The sequence below is a fragment of the Trachurus japonicus genome, chromosome 15, assembly GCF_045865225.1.
Source record: "Trachurus japonicus isolate A0001 chromosome 15, Traja_1.0".
Classification (NCBI taxonomy): domain Eukaryota; kingdom Metazoa; phylum Chordata; class Actinopteri; order Carangiformes; family Carangidae; genus Trachurus; species Trachurus japonicus.
The window spans coordinates 24027028-24047674 of NC_140921.1; the positions used below are offsets into that span (position 1 = coordinate 24027028).

The 20647-nt window shown below is 43.4% G+C and overlaps 1 protein-coding gene across 1 annotated transcript; it reads left to right on the forward strand.

Annotated features, from left to right (window-relative positions):
• The first annotated feature begins 7821 nt into the window (after positions 1-7821).
• On the forward strand, positions 7822-10585 carry LOC146973753 (transmembrane protein 121). The gene is made up of 2 exons (XM_085800654.1): positions 7822-8476; positions 8778-10585. Exon 2 carries the CDS (start codon positions 8997-8999, stop codon positions 9945-9947), a length of 951 nt encoding a protein of 316 aa, XP_085656780.1. The 5' UTR covers positions 7822-8476; positions 8778-8996; the 3' UTR covers positions 9948-10585.
• The last annotated feature ends 10062 nt before the right edge of the window (positions 10586-20647 follow it).

The window sequence follows — 20647 nt, forward strand, 5'->3', positions numbered from 1 at the left end:
CATCAACTGTCTTTCTTGAAAACTGGTGGGTTGTTATAGTAGGGACCAATTATAATATATCTTCTATATTTACAATTTATCAAACCAGTTTTGATGAATTGCACAGCAAACAGCTGTATCCCCTTATAACCCTCTTCTCTCCGTTCCCAGTGAAGAATTTCACTCACTAAAACTTGATAAGCTTGATGGTCTACACATCTCTGTCTCCAGTCACTCACAGTTTATTTATGACCCTGCAAGTGTTCCTCGTCTACCACAGCTCATTACTACCATGCATAGATTTGAGAAAACATGTACAATGGTAAAAGCTATACTAATGATTATTAAACAAAGCCCATCCTCCACGCACTGTGTGATTAATGGGTACTGTCAGTCATGGCGCAACATTAGTGCAGCCATTTACCAAGAGCTGCGTCCTGTAAGAGCTCTGGAGACAGGATGGTATACCGCTAACGTGTTTAGCCCCCAGATGAGGTGAGTTATTGTCAAGCACTTATATATCAGACACATCTTGTTTAAGAAGCTGTTCTACATGCACTACACATTCAAGACTATACCTACCGCATGATAGCTGATACTGTCACGTGGCAAAGCTCTCATAAAAATAGCAGGATGAAGTTTCCCCTCATGGGCTCAGCAAAGTTTATCTCATCAAGCTTAACCTCTTCTGTTCTTAGCAAACAAAGAAACAAACCCATGCACATGCAGGCATAAACCATCCTGCCTCATTAAGCTAACTAAGCAGTCGTCCTCGGGAAGGAAAGGTGAGCTGGGGCTGTACAGTTTCTGCCATTTTATAAACTACCTCCCCAAATTAGCAGGTCCCCAGTGACGAGAGTCTAGAAACATGCCACTGAAAATATACATGTATCGAGGAGCAACTCAGCCCGGCCCTTTGAACAGGAACTTGAATGTTCTGTGGTGCTGTTTTCCATGAAGATAACATTGTAATAGCCTTTTGTTTACTGCAGACGCCCTCACAGCTAACATAATGATGCAAGCTGGTGCTCATTGCTGGCACGAAGCTTAGGTTTTCGGTTTAAATTCCTGATGCTCACTTCTCAAAGTTCTTGATCCTGACAAAGAAAAAAAAAAAAATATATATATATATATATTTTAGCTGCAGGGCTTGTGGAGTATGGCAATCACCTCAGAGTTCATGCATAACAAATGCAATTTATACAAAAGTGTAAAACCACACAGCCACGTGAAAAAGCCAAAAACTGATAAGTGGCGTGTGCGGCTGTGTGCAACGTTCCTCCAGCTCAAAATGACCTTGACAAAGGAGCAATGCCTCTGAAAATGTTTTATCTTCCTTTCTAGTTATGGATGCAGACAGTTTAATTAATGCCATGCATTTCTGTGTACACAGGAAACCTCAAGGGAGCATGCAAATATTCTTTATGGGTAAATGGCCCTATCACAGTAGCAGTGTATTCAATTAATCAGAGTCAAAAAACCACAGAGAGGCCTGCGCAAACAGAAAATTCATCAATGATCTCAAGTCTAATAAGGCTCGAGACAAATCACTGTCCTACAGTGAGCCCATTAAATCACACCTCCGCTGGCTAACTGTATTTTGTTTATCTTTATGATACTAAAGTCAGATTTCCTCTCAGTTTCACATTGCATTCGTGGGCACAAACAGGATTCATGAGTTCCCAGACAATCAGAATAAAAACCTGCAACCTCATTTATTTTATCAAAGGAGTCACAGTTGTTAATACTGACTGAGAACTTCCATGGTTTTATTTTCTGTCTCGAACAATCTATCTCATTTTAGTCACTCGACAACACTTTGTGTGGCTGCAGAGTCTATCAAAAATTATTCACTGACAGAGTGGAGTGTCGACAGGTTAACAAAAAGCCTTTTAGGAGAATGTGCTGCTTAATTAGCTCATCAAAACACAGCGTCCCTGAGTGACACTAACTCCACCACCACTATCATCTCGCCATTTACTGTACACGAGGGAAACTGCCACTGAGAGAAGTCCAACAACATTCAGAATCTTGAGGTTGTATAAAAAGATTAAAGATGCAATGAAAATTACGAGTATTTAGTAAAATATGCTCCATATGCTGATGGTTGTTCACTACCCACAATTCAGTGATTACTTCAACAGGTGCAGAGATTTCCAGCTTTTGAAACTAGCTTTCTTTTTTTGTCTGTTTTCTATCCAAATCTCGCCACCCAACAGGATTCCCAAACCCTCTCATCCCCCCACCTGTCTCCTTGCTCTAGCTGCTACAGCGGCTAAGCAGAGGATCATGTTGGAACAAGTCAGTGAATGTCACTACTACCAAACCGTCTGCTCTCAAGAACGAAAAAAAAACTTTTACAAAGCATCATTAAAACAATATTACCCTGCATAGTGACAGATCTAGCTCTTCCCTTCCTGTCCTGTTGTCGGCTCACTTGTATTTAATGTGATATGAAGACGTGACTGTGCTTTGTCGTTAATGAAAATTAACACCATGACTGTCAGCAGTTTGGGTGTTTGCTAAATACTGAATCTAGTTAACAGCACCTACGCACCTCCTACGTGGTCAAAACAGTCCCAGGAAGGCATTTTAAATGTTCTCTCTATTCTCTAGTCTTCTCCGACACAAACTGTGAAGGGCATAAACTCTTTATTGAAGTTTACATAAATCATCTAATATCTAATCCATTATTGATGTCATGTGAATCTATGTCTCTCTTTTTTCATCATCTCCCATCTTTCATGCTGGACATGCCACCGGGGCAAACATTTTTGCTGTTTCATCTCGCACATCCAAAGCTGTGTTTCAGACACTAAAAAGACACCATGAGCCATGAATGATTATGCATTTAGAGTCGTGACCCTCTCCCCCTATCCTCCACCCCCGTCCCCACACACACACAAACGCACACCCCACCCCACCTGTTCTCACAACACTGAGGGAGGCTTACATAAAAACAAACTGCGCTCATGAGCACTGATCATAAGCTCCGTCGCTTGCTGTGTTTTCTGTGTAATGAAGCATTTGGAAAGACATAAGAACCGCCTCGTTATGTTATATAACAACGTCACTTGAACTTTAGGGGTTGGTGCTTTCTAGGGGGATGTGTTAAATGCTTTTATTTCTTTTTGCAGAGAATTCTTTTATGTTTGTTTTTCTCTGTGTGGAGAGCTGAAGTGGATGCGTTTGTTAAACCATAAGGTATTTTTCAATGCATATTAAAATGTTTCTCACTTGATTTCCTGATTGTGGTATAATAACATCACAATAATTTATCCTCCTCTCTGTTTCACAGCCCACCCACATGGGACCCTGAACAAGATCAATCAAATGCAAATACTGTTAGATCCGGGTCTGCTTTGTATTCATTAGTCCTCTGTAAAAGCAGTCAACAATCATCAGTCTCAGATTTGACCTGATGTCATGTCAAATATAGCAAAGATACCAGCGTACATTTCCGAGCCTTCCCCTGATACCAACTGTTAAATATCATAGCTACAGGGGCTGGAATGACCTGCACCTCCTCCAGCATGGATGTCTGGTGGGAGTTAAGGGGGCGGGGGTCCGTCTGCCCTCCCCTCTCTGATCTAATAGCCCCATGGGGAGCAGCTTAGTCTGTCCACTTCATGTTTCCCATTTGGTGGTTAGGACCCTGATGGGGATGTTTAAGGATGGGAAGCCTTAACGCCCCCATTTGTTTTCCTGTAGGTAATCGATGGCAGACACAGGCTTACAGCTAATGTGATTTATGTGTCCTATTTCCACTGTTATGCTTCATGTACAAATTGTCTTTGGTGATGTAAATTCCCCAGTCTTTTCACAACTTGCTGACACTGAATCTCGGCTGCCAAAGTCAAGCAATTAATCCATGTTTGTGTCCTGGGTCTTTTTTTTCTTTTTTCCTTCTTCTATTTTTTTCACTAATGACTGAAACTTGATGCTTGATTCGACGCTCACCTGTCGATACAGTCACTAATAATGCGGGGGACAAAGATGGAAACATTTCTGTCGTGCTTGTTAAGTCATGGTGACACTTCTCATGGTAATTCTAATTGACTGGTTTTTATTTGGATTTCTTGGGGCATAGCACGGTGAAACGAATGATACTCCACTCTTGACTCTTAAGTAAATCATCTGCAGTCTAAACACAAAGGAAATCAAATCAGCCTCTTCATTCAGTGATGCATACCTTCGCAATTATACCGCTACCTGCAGCACTTAGGTGCACATTAATATCTCCTCTCAGCCTCGCTCTGATGCAGTAAACATGGATTGTGTAATAAAAGTGTGCACTGTGCTCAAAAGTTGCACAAGATCATTTCTCATGCCATCAGATGGACACACAGTGCAGTATTTGTAATAGAAAGGGGTGGGCTGTTGATAAATAAGAGACCTGTAGACATCTTATTTCTTGCAAAACACACAGAATTGTGTTTTGATAGTAAAGCCGAAAATAAGGCAAAGTTACAGTCAGAGTTGCTATAAACAGTGAGCATAAAGGGGAAAGGAAGAATAGACTCCTGATTGAACCAGCAATTGCAATCAGCCACAAAGAGAAACTACACTTGAAAGGACAATTTTCTCAACATGACGGTAAAGTGTATTTTGTTTTTACTCCTGCCGCACTATTTTGAAAACACATTTTACGTGTTATATAAGCTGGAGTTCAAGGTGCGGCATGCAGTGGTGAATTCCTTCTATAATATCTTTTCTGACAAGATGAGAAAACATGTTTTTTCAAGCTGCCTCACTTGGTTGTCAAGGGAACATTTGTGGAAAAGGAGTGTGTTATGCTCTGAGAAAGCATGCTCAAATATTTGCATAAAGCCCAACACCACATTTAAAGGCGAAGAGATCGAATTGAGCATTTTATTTTTCAAAACAGAGCCACTTTGACTGCAACTCATAAAGCCGGGATGAGAAAGCCGCAGCGGAGCAGCTCCATGGCTTCCTCGCTTTTGAGTTGTCTTGCTTGTTTTCTGTTATACGCTTTATGTTATAGAAAAATGTGGCGGGTGTTTTATCGTCTGCTATCCGTTATGTGCTATCCTGCCTGGAGCTGAACAGTGATGATGCAGTGTCCCTGTCCAGAAGCCAAGGACAGTCCTCTGTAGGAGCAGAGCCTGATGGGCGAGAGGGAGAGAGGGCAGAGGAGGACGGACAAGACTCCTGGATGTACTTTTGTTGGCTGATAACTCATAAATCATATTACACAACCCTGTGTTGGTATAACTGTATAATTACATTAATCAGGACGGAGACCTGTGACACCATTGGAGGAGGGAAAAAACAAACTTGTGTATAAATCAGCTCTAGAGGAGACAACGTTGTGATTTGATTTGCTCCATGCTCATGAATTATAAAAGCAGTGTGAAGGAGGACAAAAAGGCAAAAGGCTGAGTCGGGATAAATGAAATAATCCAGTAGTTATGACTCAAAGTCCAAGCCCAGGTTAACCGCTCCTTTCAATGGAGAGGTTAACACAGTCTGGGGCTCCATTGTATATCACAAAAGCCATGTAAATGAAGGTATAAATTGTAGATTACAGGATGGGATGTGGGAGGAATAACAAAGTGGATAATACAGGTACTGTATCAACCTCTCCCAATGATTCTGGAGGGGAGGGAACTATTATGATCACAGGGCTGCAACGCACCGTGGAGAAGTCATCCACTCATTTACATTTACAATTCAGACGTTTAGCCAACGTTTCAGCCAGCGTGACTTTGAGCAAACGAGAGGGCAGGTACCAGTTTAGTGTCTGGCTCAAGGACACGTGGCTGTTAAATGGACGCTCTGCCTGTCTGCCTGCGATCAGACCTGTGACCTTTCATTACACCACCATTTTTCTAACCTCTCAGCCGCCGTCTCTAACAATCCGTTTCAGCATTTCAGTGCCACTTTAACGCGTATTAAATTGAAGCCTGCCATGTGGAATTTACAACAAATGTCAAAATGTAAAAAACAAACCAAGAAAATAAAAAATTAAATAAAATAATGTCATGGATGGAGCATCAACTTTCAAAGAATGTAACCCATCACTGTTCTTGTCAAGGCTTTTATTTAATTATGGCCGATAAATCCGGGGGAAACAGTCAATAAGAAAGCAGCTGTGTGAAAGACAAACAGGCTTTTTTTCACTTGTCATTTCTCAAACATGAAGCTGCCGTCCGTCTCCATGGCAAAGGCGGGATGACACAAGTCATAAACAGCCAAGACGGCAGCTGCCGGGGGACCCACATCTGGTACATCTGCGACTGCAACCGTCATCCATTCACGACTGTAGAAAAAAATCTGCACGATTGATTGCAGTTGTGCTCCGTTGTCATTACACAGTCGGATGAAGAGTGCAGCCACACTGGCATAGAAAACCAATAGTTTGGACTCTTCAATAACTGCCATTCAGCGAGTGAGCGGTAAATGGCTTCGTACTGTAGTAATGAAAGCAGTTTGGTTCCTCTGAGGAAGGATTATCGCTAATTGGCCCAGCTGGATAAACAGAGCTAGTGGTGTAGTGCACGCTGCATGGCAGAGCAAACACACCAGCCTTCTCTCCTACCTTTACACATTTTTGCATAAGTATTATCTCCCAGCACAGGCATTATTGCATCTCAGAGGATAAAAATGTTCCCTTGACATTTAGTCCCTCCCCACACATCTCCTGTTCTCTTTTTTTTTTCTTCTTTCATCTTTTCACCCCCCCTTCCCCCTACTCTTTCTTCTCGGCTCTCCCCCACATCTGTACCTCCCCATCTCCCCTTACCCCTCATCTCTTTTGGTCTCTGGCCCCATCTCTGTCTCCTGATTCACTGCTCTGTCAGTAGATCAATAGAAAGACTCTGTGTCAGGAGGAGCCACCACAAGCCTCACACCCCCTCCTCCCCTACCTCCCCTCCCTGCCCTCCCGCCCCCTCCCTCCACCCCATGTCTCCCCAGACTGCAGACACTCAGCCTGCTGGGAAGCTGGTTTTCTACATCCCATACTGGAGAGCATCTTCCCCCACCCCCCCCCTTCTCCGGATCACTTTTCATCCCCGCACTTCGAACTCGATGGAGAGGAGAAAATGTACGGGCGCCTTAATGGGCTTCTCAAAGAAGAAGGAAACCAGGGTTGTTTTTTTTTCAAGGAGCCAAAAAAGAAACAGCCCAAGAAAATAGGATATCAGCACAGGACACAATGTGAAAAGAAGAGAGGGAAGTGAGAGGAAAAAAAATAGGGTGAGAGAGAGAAGTTGTGCATTCAGCTAAGCTGCAAAAGGCTGGCTCGTCTTCCCTCCCCTCCCCGCCTTTCTCCACCCCCTGGAAAAGTGTTCTCTCTCTCTCTCTCTCTCTCTCTCTCTGTTTCCTCTCTCCCTCTCTCTGCAGCTGTGGTCTGCTGAGCGTCACCTCCACACAGCAAGTGCCTTTACTTGAGCAGAAGAGGGAGAAGGAAGAGGAGGGTATAGCTGCGAGTGAGAGAGAGAGTGAGAAAGAAAGAGAGGGAGGGAGAGAGAGAGAGAGAGAGAGAGAAAAGCACCAGAGGAGCATCTCCCCTGACTTCGCAGAGCCGGCTGAGAAGTGTGCAGAGACAGACGGACAGAGGAGGCAAGGCAGCGTTGGAGTATCACAGCGCTGGTGGTGCTGGCAGAGCGTGCTGAGTGGAGGCAGGCAGGGGGAATCCACTGGCGCTGTTGATCCCGGTGTCCCTGGCAAAAGCCGCTTGAGCAAGAGACAGAAAACGGCGCATCAGCCAGGACCTCGCCAAGGGGGGGAGAGGAGGAGGAGGAGGGGGGGCAACATTTTACAGCGACAACGAAGCGTGGAGACAGCTGAAACCTGCGCAGCACAGGAACACAACATGGGAAGACACACATGCACACAGCTGAGAGGGGAAGGACAGTCAGACACACGCTGCATTTAAAAAGATTCACCACAACCCTGCTTTGCTTTTTTTTTTCCTTTCGAAACTTACAGGCTGAGAAAGAGGAAAACAGCCACAAAATGTTTCATTTCCATGTCCAGCAGGGATGGTGGATGCTGGAGAGGAAAACTTCTGGAGTGGAAAATCTCTTTTAAGTACGACTTACTGCAGAGATTTTTTCCCACTAACTTTAGCACTTTTTTTGTGCTTTTTTTCCCTTTGTGGAGTTGGGGTTTAAATCTTCTATCTGAGCACAACACAAAATAACCTCTATTCTTAGTTGCAGAAATTGAGAGCAGTCTTTGTGACCATTAAGATGCTTCCTCCTGATTCAGTCTCAGCAGTAAGTGGATTATGACGGCAATATTTTGGGATTTCTCTTTTGCCTGAAAAAAAAGAAAGAGAAAAAAAAAGAAAAGAAAGAAAATATATCCATGACTGGTGGATTTACGCCTGTCAGAGAAGGAGAGGATCCCGTGCGTTTTCTTCTCTCTCCTCCTGTGGATTACAGATGGGCTTTGTGATCTCCCAGTGCAGTCTCATGGATGATCGCTCGCTGCCAGTCATTAGGATAAAGTACAAAGAGGGACACAAGTGAGTATTCAGCTGGATTTATATATCCAAGGTTTAAGCTTGTATGAAAACAAGGGTGTCGAGAGTGAATCTGTAAGGACAGCATGTTGCAGCAGCTTTTTTTTCTTCTCTCTTTTAATAACAGAAATTGTCACTCATTGATTATGCTGTTGTATTTAATGGATGTTTATCAGGGTGTGAAAGGCAGACAGGCATCCTGAGATTTTTTTTATTTAATTTTTGCATTAGAGAACCTGTATGTTTACAGTCCATTTGCCTATGAACATAATTTACTAAATAAGGGGTACTGTCTACCCGGCAGGTGGCTTGGGCACAGGCGGAGATTGATTGAAGTGATCTGTGTGAATCCTATTAATGCATCCTGGATTCTGGCCAAGGTAGAAGCAATGGAGGGGAACACTGCTGTCTAGCAGCACTATCTTATCTGCCTCCTCACCGGACAAACTGAGGACCCCTTTCACCCCCACGCCCCCTCTTCGACAACACTCCTCCTCCTCCTCCTCCTCTCAGCTAGGCAAGGATGGTACCCCCACCTCCCACCAACAAGCCCCACGTGTGCCTGTCCACCATCCTGATCATGAGCAGCATGGCGCTGATTGATGCCTACCTGGTGGAGCAGAACCACGGCCCCCGCAAGATCGGCATCTGCATCATGGTGATGGTGGGAGACATCTGCTTCCTCATCGTTTTGCGTTACGTAGCCGTGTGGGTGGGCGCCGAGGTGCGCACGGCCAAACGAGGCTACGCCATGATCCTCTGGTTCCTTTACATTTTCGTTCTGGAGATCAAAGTCTACTTTGTGTATCAAAACTACAAGGCGGACCGGAAGAGCCTGGACGCTCTGGCGAGGAAGGCGCTGACGTTACTGCTCTCCATCTGCATCCCGGTGCTGTTCGTGGTGCTGGTCGCTATCGACCACATGGAGTACGTACGCGCCTTCAAGAAGCGAGAGGAGATCCGCAACCGACTCTTCTGGGTGGTGGTGGACCTGCTGGACATTCTGGACATCCAAGCCAACTTGTGGGAGCCTCAAAAGAAGGGGCTCCCTCTGTGGGCGGAAGGCCTGATGTTCTTCTACTGCTACATCCTGCTGCTGGTGCTGCCCTGCGTGTCCTTGAGCGAGATCAGCATGCAGGGCATCAACATCGTGCCCCACAAGATGCTGCTGTACCCCATCCTCAGCCTGGTGACCATCAACGTCATCACGCTCTTCATCCGCGGTGGGAACATGATCCTGTACAGGGACGCCAGGGTGTCCGGGATCCTGATAGGAAAGAACGTCCTGGCTATAATCTTAAAGACCTGCAGCTTCGTGCAGTACAGGAGACAGTTGCAGAACGCTCCTCCTGCCTTCGGGGTTGAGATGCAGAAGAACTCGGTGGCCCACGCTCGTCCTGCCCCCACCCCACCTCAAGTGGTCATGCAGGACCAGACGCCCCTCCCCGAGGTGACGACGTGCGAGCACACATGACAGAATGGTGAGGTGAATCCTGGAAATGTCGATATGAATATATAAAAACAGATATGACCCTCAGGACGCTTGGCAGGGCACAATGCTCCACACCTTTAGGGCATGTGAACACTCATGTGAACAGACACAGGAGATCATGATCTCTGCTGATGCTTCATGGCACACAGGACACTGCAGACACTTAGCGAGGATAGAGCAGCGCTGTATCCAAAGCTGTCATGGTGCAAAAATACAGTATCACTTGTGACTTTGTTAAAGAATCCCCCCCCCTCCCCCTCCCCCCACAACCCACCCACCCACCCCACCCAGTGAATCCAGTTAACTGTGTATTTTTTCTAATTGTACAAAAGAAAAAAGGCAACTACTGCAAGATTAGAGGATATATTTTTGAATTGTGTGTGTTGCATTCTGATGTTAAACCTAAGGGTCTGTGTGCTGTGGTGTGTATTTGTGTTGCTCGAATGTTCGTAGTAGTCGAGGGCTTTAACACGACCAAGTCAGAGGGAGCAACCGATGAGAGAATCAAAGCAAAGAGAACGAAAACAAAGGTTAAAGCTTTCTCCTGAAAGACGTGTGTTTTTATATGTGATTCTTTGATAAAGTATTGTGTACAAGATAAAGGCTTTCCTGCTCTTTCACTAGCTGTAAGGGGGGGGGTTCATGAAATCATTTAAAAGTTATTGGACCGATTGATTATATTTCACTTTCTAATTAAAATTCTGCAAATGTCCTTTAATTAACCTGGGTTACAAAAGAAAATAGACAATGATTTCTTCTTTCGCTCCGGTTCAATCTTCAATTAGAGACTACTTAATTACTGAAGTGGTGCCTTTGCGATGTCATTCATCGTGAGTGAGATTGTCGTCACTTGGCAGATTTCTGATTCGGACGAGAAGAACATGTGAATGAATCCTCTGTGCAGTTCTCTGGGTTGAACGCTCTGGTGCTGGAGCCATAAGACAGAACACACAACCGAGGGGCAACACTGCAGATGGATAAATGATTCTCCAATAAGGAAGCCTGTTTATTATCATCCCCAGGCGTGCACTGACATTCTGGGCAGGTGATTATTGGCGGCAGAAGTTCAGCACAAGTATAATATAATAGAGCGAAAAAATGAATATAAAAAATTAATTGCATTGACACAAGTGCTACAGTGAGAGAAAAATGACACTTTTACAATAGGCTCCTTCTCGTGTACTTTCTTTGCATAATCTCTCCCTCACCAGTGACTGCTTGCATAATTTAGAGCTGCCCATGTTTGTTAAAAGCCTGAGAGTGCAGAACGTGGTCCAACATTTTCATCTGTGTAAAGCACGGCTATAGGAAGTATAGCAACTTTCAGTGGCACAAACCAGGCTATCACATTGAAAGTGCTGCAGCCAGCATTATTTGTCAGTGTTGTTTGCTGGTAAAGTTACATCAGCAATTTAGACGCTATAATATACCGGTGAATTGCATTGTTTTAACGGCAATGAAAGGAATACATTGATCCCTTAGAGTTATACTGAATGTGCTGAATTCAGTTGTTTTTGATTGTGTTAGTGACAGTGTTTAAACAGAATTGTTCTAGTGTGCTCAACAATATAAAGGGTTTGCATATCTTATGCACTGTGCTGTCACCAGCCTTAAAGACGATGGGGCTGCTGACTCAAGTCTTGATAATCTTCATTCAGTCTTGGAGCATACTATTGGTACAAATGACATGACGCATTGCCAGTCTTAAGACCCCCTGGCATCCAACGAGGCCATTCTCTCCTTAAGTGAAAGAAACAGTGCAGGTCACAGATCAAATTTGCAGGAATGCCAAACAATGTGCTGAGAAAATGTCTGTGACAGCTCTGACTAAACCAGCAGCGCCAGGTTCATTTAAGGAAAAAGGACTGCTGCTGCCTAATTGCAGAGTACATTCATGTGCACGGACTCCCATAGAGGTTCAAAGAAGGGCTTACATCCGTCCCAGCATGCAATGCAGGAAAAGTCAGAGAAACACCCCAGAGCTGCCAGTGGTCTAATGAAAAGCTACAGTGACAAAGGAACACATACGGTTTCTCACGTTATTTGAGTCTGGAGTTCGTGTGACCTGCACATACTTTGGCCGAGTGAGGAAAGAGAAGAAGCAGCGGGAGACAAAGACAACTGATGCTGAGGTTCAAACCTGAATCCGTCCCTGCTCTGATGTGCCACACTGTGTAAAACAGCTCCTCTACATGAGTATGACGGGGTGGGTTGCCATGAGTGCGACCAGATGATGCACTACAGTCACACACCAAAACCAGATGGCTGAAGAAGTGATAATGAGCTCATTATGGCTCAACCAAAAGCCTTAGCTCTCTGTACAGTATGTTGATTCTTAAGTCTGTTAACTCAGACAGAAGCACAAGTTTATGATTGTGAACTACGCTATTAATATATCTGAGCTTGACGTATTTTTCCAAATATATAGAAAGTGTTTATCGGTATTTGCTTAATCCATTCAGTTGTAGTATCAGCTAACCACTTATTAGCATACGACTGGTGTTTATATCTATTTGTTTCTATCATGTGCAAATGGTTTTAGAGCAAAAAGATGATCGACTCCTCCGGAGGGCACAAGTTTGCCTTTGGGCATCCACCCAACCCAATCTCACCACACACTCTCCCACCCCCAGCCCACATCACCCTTTCTGCACTGCCAGATCCTGAATGAATGTTGCATTCATCCAGATGACCATGTTTTTTTGCACTGCAGTCTCCAATGATAATAAACTGGGAAGGCTGTTGGATGCACCTCCACACTTACCACATTAACACAGACAAAGTGGCCTGCGCCAAACAAGCAAGACAAACGGCCGCATTCAATTCACAGCTCGACCTTCGACAGTCTTGGACAGCCACGCAGCAGGGAAACAAATGTATTTTTCATGGAAGGCATGTAAGAGCACGCAGGGTACAAACCTGTACAGAAAATGAATGCTCATTGAGTATTGATTCTACTACCTGAAGGGTAACTGATATCACATTCTAAAAGACCGCTTTCTCAAAACAAATAACGACGGACATTTTTGTTGGATGAGGCTGAGGGGAAAAAGGATGATGCGGCTCCACTGAATGTGTTATTGGTGATGCTGTAACTTAAAGCTCACCGCATCCGTCACGTGAAAAATGAACGCTCCAATCTGGAATTTAGATGCTGTGCACATGAGCAAAGCGAAGAAAGGTCACATCAGAGTTATTCTGCAGAGTGGGTCTCTCTCTAATTCCTGATAAACGCACTATACGTTCCCAGATTTTCCAAGGATGTGCACTGCACATTAGCTCTGGGCCACATTTAACATCCTCCAACAGCAGTAATTATCTATTCCTGCGTCAAAACACTTGTGCAATTTATCTTTTCTTTTCCAGCACACTCAATCACCAAATTACCGCGAGTGTAATTAGAAGGGGGGTACTCCTCACATTTACCTCCCCCTTATACACACACGTATGCATTTTATGAGAGGGAGATCTGAGAGTGGCGGCGCTCTTCACGGTGCCTCTGTCGCAGGGAAGGTTTCGCTATCTTCCTTGTGCACAGTTCAGCGAGGATTAACAACAACTGTGAAGTGTGAACCCGACCGAGGATCAAGCCTGTGACTCACAGATAGTGTATGATCTCTCTAATAATCAGGTCACTCTGCTGGACTGCCAGCAACTTTCAGACGACTCAACAGGGAACCCAGGTGTGGGAGATGAGAGCCGGTGGCTCTGAGCGCTGAGAAGTGCTGAACGTAAGTGTGAATTATGGAGAGGTGTTTCAAAATTTAAAGTTGATGGCAGTTCCTTGCGAGTTATCTTCTAAACCCAGGAGTTCTGTAAGATTTCTATCAGGTGTTGTTGCCCTATAAAAGATTCAAATGGTTTCTGATTCTTGCTGTTGTCTACTTATATACAAAGGTGTTAGTCAAAGTCCCTGTGGGCCTGAAAGAACATATGCCTATTGTTAAAGGAAATGTCTGTGACTGTGGTTTCGTTTCTTTTCTTTGGCATTTGTTATGCATTTGGACTTCAAAAAGAATATAAAATGACTTGTGAAGAAAACACATTAAAGGGGAAAAGGTTTTCTATTCTTTATTTACCTTGGTTTATTGTTAAAGCAACAAAAAGTTACACCATACGGCAGGAGGCCCAGTGACAGCTCCACCTCCTACAGTTGGTCAAGTTCACTCCACAACACCTGTCAATCATGCTGACAAGCTGTCTACCCTGAAACATCAACTCGCCAGAGGCTGAAAGAGCCGCCGTCAAAAAAAGAGACGGAGGGGAAAAAAAGCCACCAAAAGCATTAATAATGAAACAGATGGTGGTGGCAGACAAATTTGAAGAGAAACCGCAATAAATTATTTTCTCCATCCACCATTGTTGCTGCGACCTCCCTGTGCTGCACGGCCAACAATCTGCCCACAGCAAATGGATTTCAGCCCAAACCGTGTTGGATTCCATTTAGAAGTCAGTTGCAGGCAAACGGAGAGGGTGCGTTCAGGGTATCTGAGCCAGGGTGATATATGCTGTTTGATAGAGTTTTAATAGAGGATGTTTTCTCATGTTTGTTATTATATTGGTAACTCTTACTCTATCACATTTGTAATACTATACTTGCATTGGTGAGGGCCAGTGCTGGGTGGACTATTATTTTTCATTCTAATGAGGTAAACCCAGTCTTATAATATTTCCACAGCATGCCTCTGGCTTAATGGGGACTACGGCCTCGTAACTGCACAGGTACGGCTACACATTCATTGTTGGTCTGGGGAAGATCTCAGCTGGGTCCTGAAAGATTAAATAGAGTCTCACAGAGGAGGTGGGATGTTCCTTACAATGACTACTGGAGCAAAACTGAGTAAACAAACTGATTATGGGCCCTGCAGCTGTTATTTGATTTCAAATCTCTGTTAATGTAGCCAGTCAAGGTTTAATCTTAGCTGTTCAGATACGTGGTGGGTTTTAAGGGCAGGAAAAGGCTCAGTGTTTTAGTCGGAACCCATTTGCGAGGAGTGTTGTGTAAGTGTTTAATGAGAAAACTATTTCCATGATAAAGAGAAGCTGAACATTAACATACATTAATACATCAGAGGAAACAGAGCTGTTTTGGGTTTAAAATGTTGCTAATTTGTTCCTGAGAGGTTTTCAAATGATCTGTAAACTGTGCTATTATACCCATGTATGAGTTTCAGCAGTTAGAAAGCACCTTATGTCAAACATCTGAACTATTCCTTTAAGGGAGAGGAAAAATGTAATTACTCATGCTAACACGTTGAGTGAATCTGGATCTAATAACCGTGCTGTCATTTAATAATGTCAGCAAATATTTTGCTGACTGATGTGTTTGCCACTCCAAATGTGTGGCCCATCACTGTGTCCAAGTATATGAGCCTGTTCTGCATGTAAATCTCACTGGTGTAAACCTTTTCATGGAGAGTAGGTGCCTCATACAAATATCCCTGACTGGAACAGTGAAGCACTCCAATACATACAAAAAGAACAACATTTATTTCTAAGAAAAGCTGTGAGGTTTCTACGATGACTCTTAATGTATGCTGCAGAGAAACCTGATTATGTTGGAGTTGGATGCAGTATCCAGGATGTTTAACGTCATCATTTTTCAGTGAAATATTACTGTGCTTGTTTCATTATCAACCAGCTTCCCGGTGAGTTAAGTACCTTCTTGGCTACATCAGATAGAATGTGTCATTTCAGTTGACAAAAATCAATGTTTGATAGAAATGTTGCGTCTGCTTCTATCTGAAATCAACCAGCTATTGTTCCTACAATTACTAAGCATTTGGAGCAGTAAATCTGCCTCTGTTGTCGATGCAAAATTTAAAGAATGGAGAGCTTGAGAGATGCAGTAGTAGCAACTACAGGGAGCTGTTTAATCTGTGCTTCTCCTGCTGTTACATGTCAAAATGTCTGATTTAAATCAGGCCTACAGACCCCCACTCTGCCGCTCTGCTCGGCCTGTACACAATGCCACTTTGTTGCTATTGTTTTGGACCCGCACATAGACTTTGTGTACGAGTCCCCAGGCTCTCATCTAAGCCCATTAGCTTTTTCCACAAAACGTGAACAGATAAGCCGGGTGTATGTTACAGTAGATGTCCAGCACTTAAAGCGGTGGCTGGTGAAGACCGAAACACACCTAAAAGGTCAGTGATTATTGGGCTGCACATCACACTGTGTCTGTAATGCACTTTTTCCGAAAAGGAAATCTTCTGAGGATTTTTCCCTTTTTGTGTTTGTTTGTTCTTTTTTTTCAGTAAACCATGTAAAATCACATCATTAGCGAGAATCAAACTGTGACAGGAATCAATAGGGAGCAGTAATTCAGACTACGAGTGTTTGAGCCCGGTGATTCTGCTCAGCCAATCGCTGTTAAAAACTGATTTCCAGCTCTCACTGGGCCAATCCTCTTTCACCCGGGAGCCCTGCGATTTGTGGAGCGGATTGAAGAAATAATAACAACTGAAAACCGGTGTTTTGTCGAAATTTGTTAAAATCCCTGTGTGTGAAGTATTTAAATACATCCTCAAATTAATTCTAACAGCATATAATGGCTGTAGTATAAATAGGACGAGCACCGTGAGGATTGGTTGCAGTTTGTGGACTGAACATGTTTATTCCATCTGTCTCGCAGCAGGATTTAGTGTGAAATGTGCAGGTATAACATAAAGCAAAGAGACACGGAGCATCATCCAAAGTGGACTGACTCACTCGCATGTGTGAACAAACAGATACTGTCCAGATGCTCTGCAGCTCTGTAACTGCTGCTTATTAATAATCAGGAGAATCCCTTCACTCAGCACTGCTGTCCAAACCTGGATGGATCCAACCTGCTCTGTTGCTCCACGGGCTTCAGAAGGTGATGTTAGCTGACGCCCGCTCTGCGTGAGATCTCTGATGAATGAACTGAACGACCTTGGCTTCTGATGAATCTTGTCAGACATGTGAGAAACTTGAGAATCAGTCATGTTACATTATATCCTCTCTTTTTATTCTGCCCTACTTATGTCAACAAGTTTCATTTCTTTCTCACAGTAGCTTTATACTCTACTGTGGTGCCAGTGGGGTCAACATTCATAACAATCTAATCATAGCATTCTGCATATACACTATGCAAATATCAAGGTTTATATTTTTTGAAAAACACGCAGCTATTTTTAAACTATGCAGAAACAGCAAGAGAGAAGCAAAGGGTAAGTTGGCACAATCACACTGACATTTTCTATATATTAACTTTTACTCCTTTACTGCAAAGTCTTCATACAGATGTAATAGAAATTCTTAATAACACCAGCAAACAGCATGAAGTTAAATAAAAAGAAATGTCTTGAGGAAAATTAGTTTTCTATTTTCTTTTTTAAAGAACTTTAAAAGACTTTAATAAAAACAGCTTTAAAGGACTAAAGCACCAGACATCTCAAGTGGTTTTTTATACAATAACTACACACTTGACAGCAAAGTTGTTTACAGTAGTGCAACCATCTGTAAAGTGTAAACAGACTCGGGGGGGGGGGGGGACGAGGCCTTTTGATGATGCAGACAGTTTTTGACCCTCGTTAGAGAGATGTGGCGCGAGGCCGCTGATCAGTACAGCAACTTTATTAATGTGAAGTGAAACGGTCAAAGGTGTATCAGCTTGTTGTAAATGGCTATAATATATACTGCCAAACTGCCAGGGTGGTATAGATAAAGTGCCCTCTGGAGAGTGCTGCCGCGGCCTGGGGAGAGATAGGGGGGAAGACGGAGCAGCTTGCAGCTCAGTGAGGGATGTGAAGGGGAGAGGGGAACGGCGGCAGCTGATTTCCACAGAAGGCAGACCAAAGCGTGTTTATAGGTGGATGCAGCGAGCTGAGCTTTACTGCAGCCACTGTGACGGCGGAGAACAGAAGGAGGATGAGTCACAAGCTCCCCAAACCGGAGTGACCCTCTTGCACAGATGTCTCCTGGGAGAATGTTTAGCCAAGATAGCGAAGGGGCCAGAGCCATTTGCCCGCCATCACTGAACCTGCCACAGTATTGATGGCCATGTAGTGACATTCGCTAACCTTCTGTGTATGTGTAGACACAAGGGGGATTATTTATAAGCTTATTAAACCATAAATTCTGAAACAGTGTTGGACAATGAGTAGGAGGCATATATTAACCTGCCAAGTTGCCAAGCTGATAAAATAGTGTAGGTAAAAGGAGGCAATCACGCACCTCATGCTTTGATGAGCAGTAAATATATCCCAGATCACAGCAGGCTGTGTAGGTGAAGTCTGAACATACAGTACCATGTTGAGTTTGCTCGAGCTCCGACGCCCAACTCTAACCCACGACCTTGAATGTTTTAATCGTTCGGTTTGACAACTCCTCCAAGAGCCCACGCTTGTGTAACCTAATTACTGACAGGAAACTAGGAAATCAAGATGAAGCGGGGAGGATAGAGGGTGGATGGGGGATGGACAGCATAATGTGAGACTGTAGGGGTAAGGTCAGATACAAGAACCTCCGAGCTGATTTGTAAAGAGGAAAGAGACAAATGCGCCTGCAGAGATGAGGAGACTTTATGCAGATGATTTCTGGATTTCTGTTCTGTGTCGCTCAGGCAGAGGGATGTTTATTGGTTAATCATGAATTGATGAGGTGAGAGTTACAGTTACACACTCATCCTCAGTGGATTGCAAAGTTTGTGTGTTTGCAGGCATAGTTCAACATTTTTGGAAAATATCTTCTTCACTTTCTGGCAGAGTGACATGAAAAGATCAATATCCGTCTCACATTCCTCCCTTAAATACAAGGCTACAGCCGACATCTGGTTTTCTTAGCTCATTGTAGCAGATGGTATTTGATAAATAATTTAAGGATTTTCAGTTTAATTCATAAATTTCAGCCTATTTAGGATCCCAATATGTAGAAACACCGAGGCCAGGAGACACAGCTAAATTAAAATCTGAAGTTTTACCACCATTTTACACTTAACTCTAATTGCTACCTTCCATAAATTGCAATTGATATTCTGTTTTCCAGTTTACTGCAATGTTAAAAGAAGCTGGCACCATTACCTACAGTAATGCTAACTGCTGCCCTTGTACAGGTAATCCTGTTCCAGACAGACTTGAGTGTGAGGAAGAGGAAGAGGAAGAGGAGGTGACCTCGTCAAACACAGATATTTATAATTCAGGAGGGGCCGAGGATTGACGTGAATGGTATTAGTTTTAATCACGGGTTCCATTAGTATAAAGGCTGAAACCAAAGGGAAACAGCTATAGCCTGGTTCTGTCCAGCGGGAACAGGCACCTTGAAATTAGCACATTCCTAAAATGCTTCCTTGGGTTTTTAATTAGAGAGCATATTACTTATGCCAAGCTGCTCAAACAGTAAGAATAGAAAGATGTATTTAAAGACATTTAACCCTGCAACAACCATGGCAAGGATGTACACATAACCACCTTGTGTGAGTCATTTGCTGTACTCATGCAGCTTCCCTTCACTGTAAGTTAAATCTATTACGCATTACACTGTCACTCAAGGGTGACATGGAATTATTTAGGAAACATATAGTAGCCTCAAGAAAAGAGGCCTTTCGCACTAATAAGATTAAGCGCAGAAAAGTCCCCAGCAGCAGCCTCAGTTCAGCTGCCAGCAGGTACTTCATGCCAACCATGCAGCACATAAGGTAATAAGCCACCATGACACTAAGCCTGTATTAAAAAAGGGTTGGCTGCAACGTCTCAGATATGAGAAATGAGCCTTGATGTGACAGATCATTGTCCAGATTGAGACTCATGTCAAACACAATTTCTCAGTCCATGTCAAAGGCCATAATACTTTGGTTAAACTACTGGATCATTCCTTTGGCAGAAGGCATGTAATGCTATGTTTGGATCCTCACACTGGATATAGCACAGGAACTCGTTCCCCAGGTGCACCGTGCTCAGCCTGTGACTGTGTGTGAACTGAGCTCTGAACGATCTCAGTATGACATCAGGTAAATAAGGGCTTTTTATGTGGTGGGGGGGGGGGGCTTTGTTGTTACAGTGATGACAACCTCAGTTAGCGATGCTGGCATGAAGACAAGTGTGTGTTACTATTGGGAATTTCATTGTGAGTTTGATCTCCTTTCCTGTTTGTATTCCTACCCTATGGATGACCTATTTCAGTGTGAGGTGCAATATTTGATCATGCAACGCATCTTAATGAATGAAACAGGGATTCAGTGTTGAAGACGGTGGAAGGGTGGAACTTTCTTGAAACGGCTTCTATGAAATGAACTTGCTTGACAAATTATTTCAAGGGAAAACCAGAAAGGTAAGAAGGAGACACACTATTCTGCAAAGTGACTACAGGTGAACATTTTTAAAAGTACTATTCAGTTTAATTTGCACCAATTATTGATAGGCTTCCATTTAAGCTTAGAGCACTTTCTCTCTGATTTAAAAAAAGCTTTTTTTGTGTGAGCACAATGATTAAAGGATGATAATTACACTGTTGGAAATGAGGCTTCTTTCTAAAGTGTTCACAGGTTAAATATAGTGCAAGTGCTGGAAATGCAACGTACCAAATTTCTGAAGACTTAATGATGATTGTGACTGTAATAGTCTTTTTTATGAGCCAAAGCTAAGAAAGTTCTTCAATCAGTGTGAAAAAAACCCCCAAAAAACAAAAAAACTACACTTTTGTGAAATTCAAAGCATGAGATT

Excerpts from the sequence above, each read along its gene's own strand:
- LOC146973753 (XM_085800654.1), top strand. The coding sequence starts at position 8,997 with ATGGTACCCCCACCTCCCACCAACAAGCCCCACGTGTGCCTGTCCACC.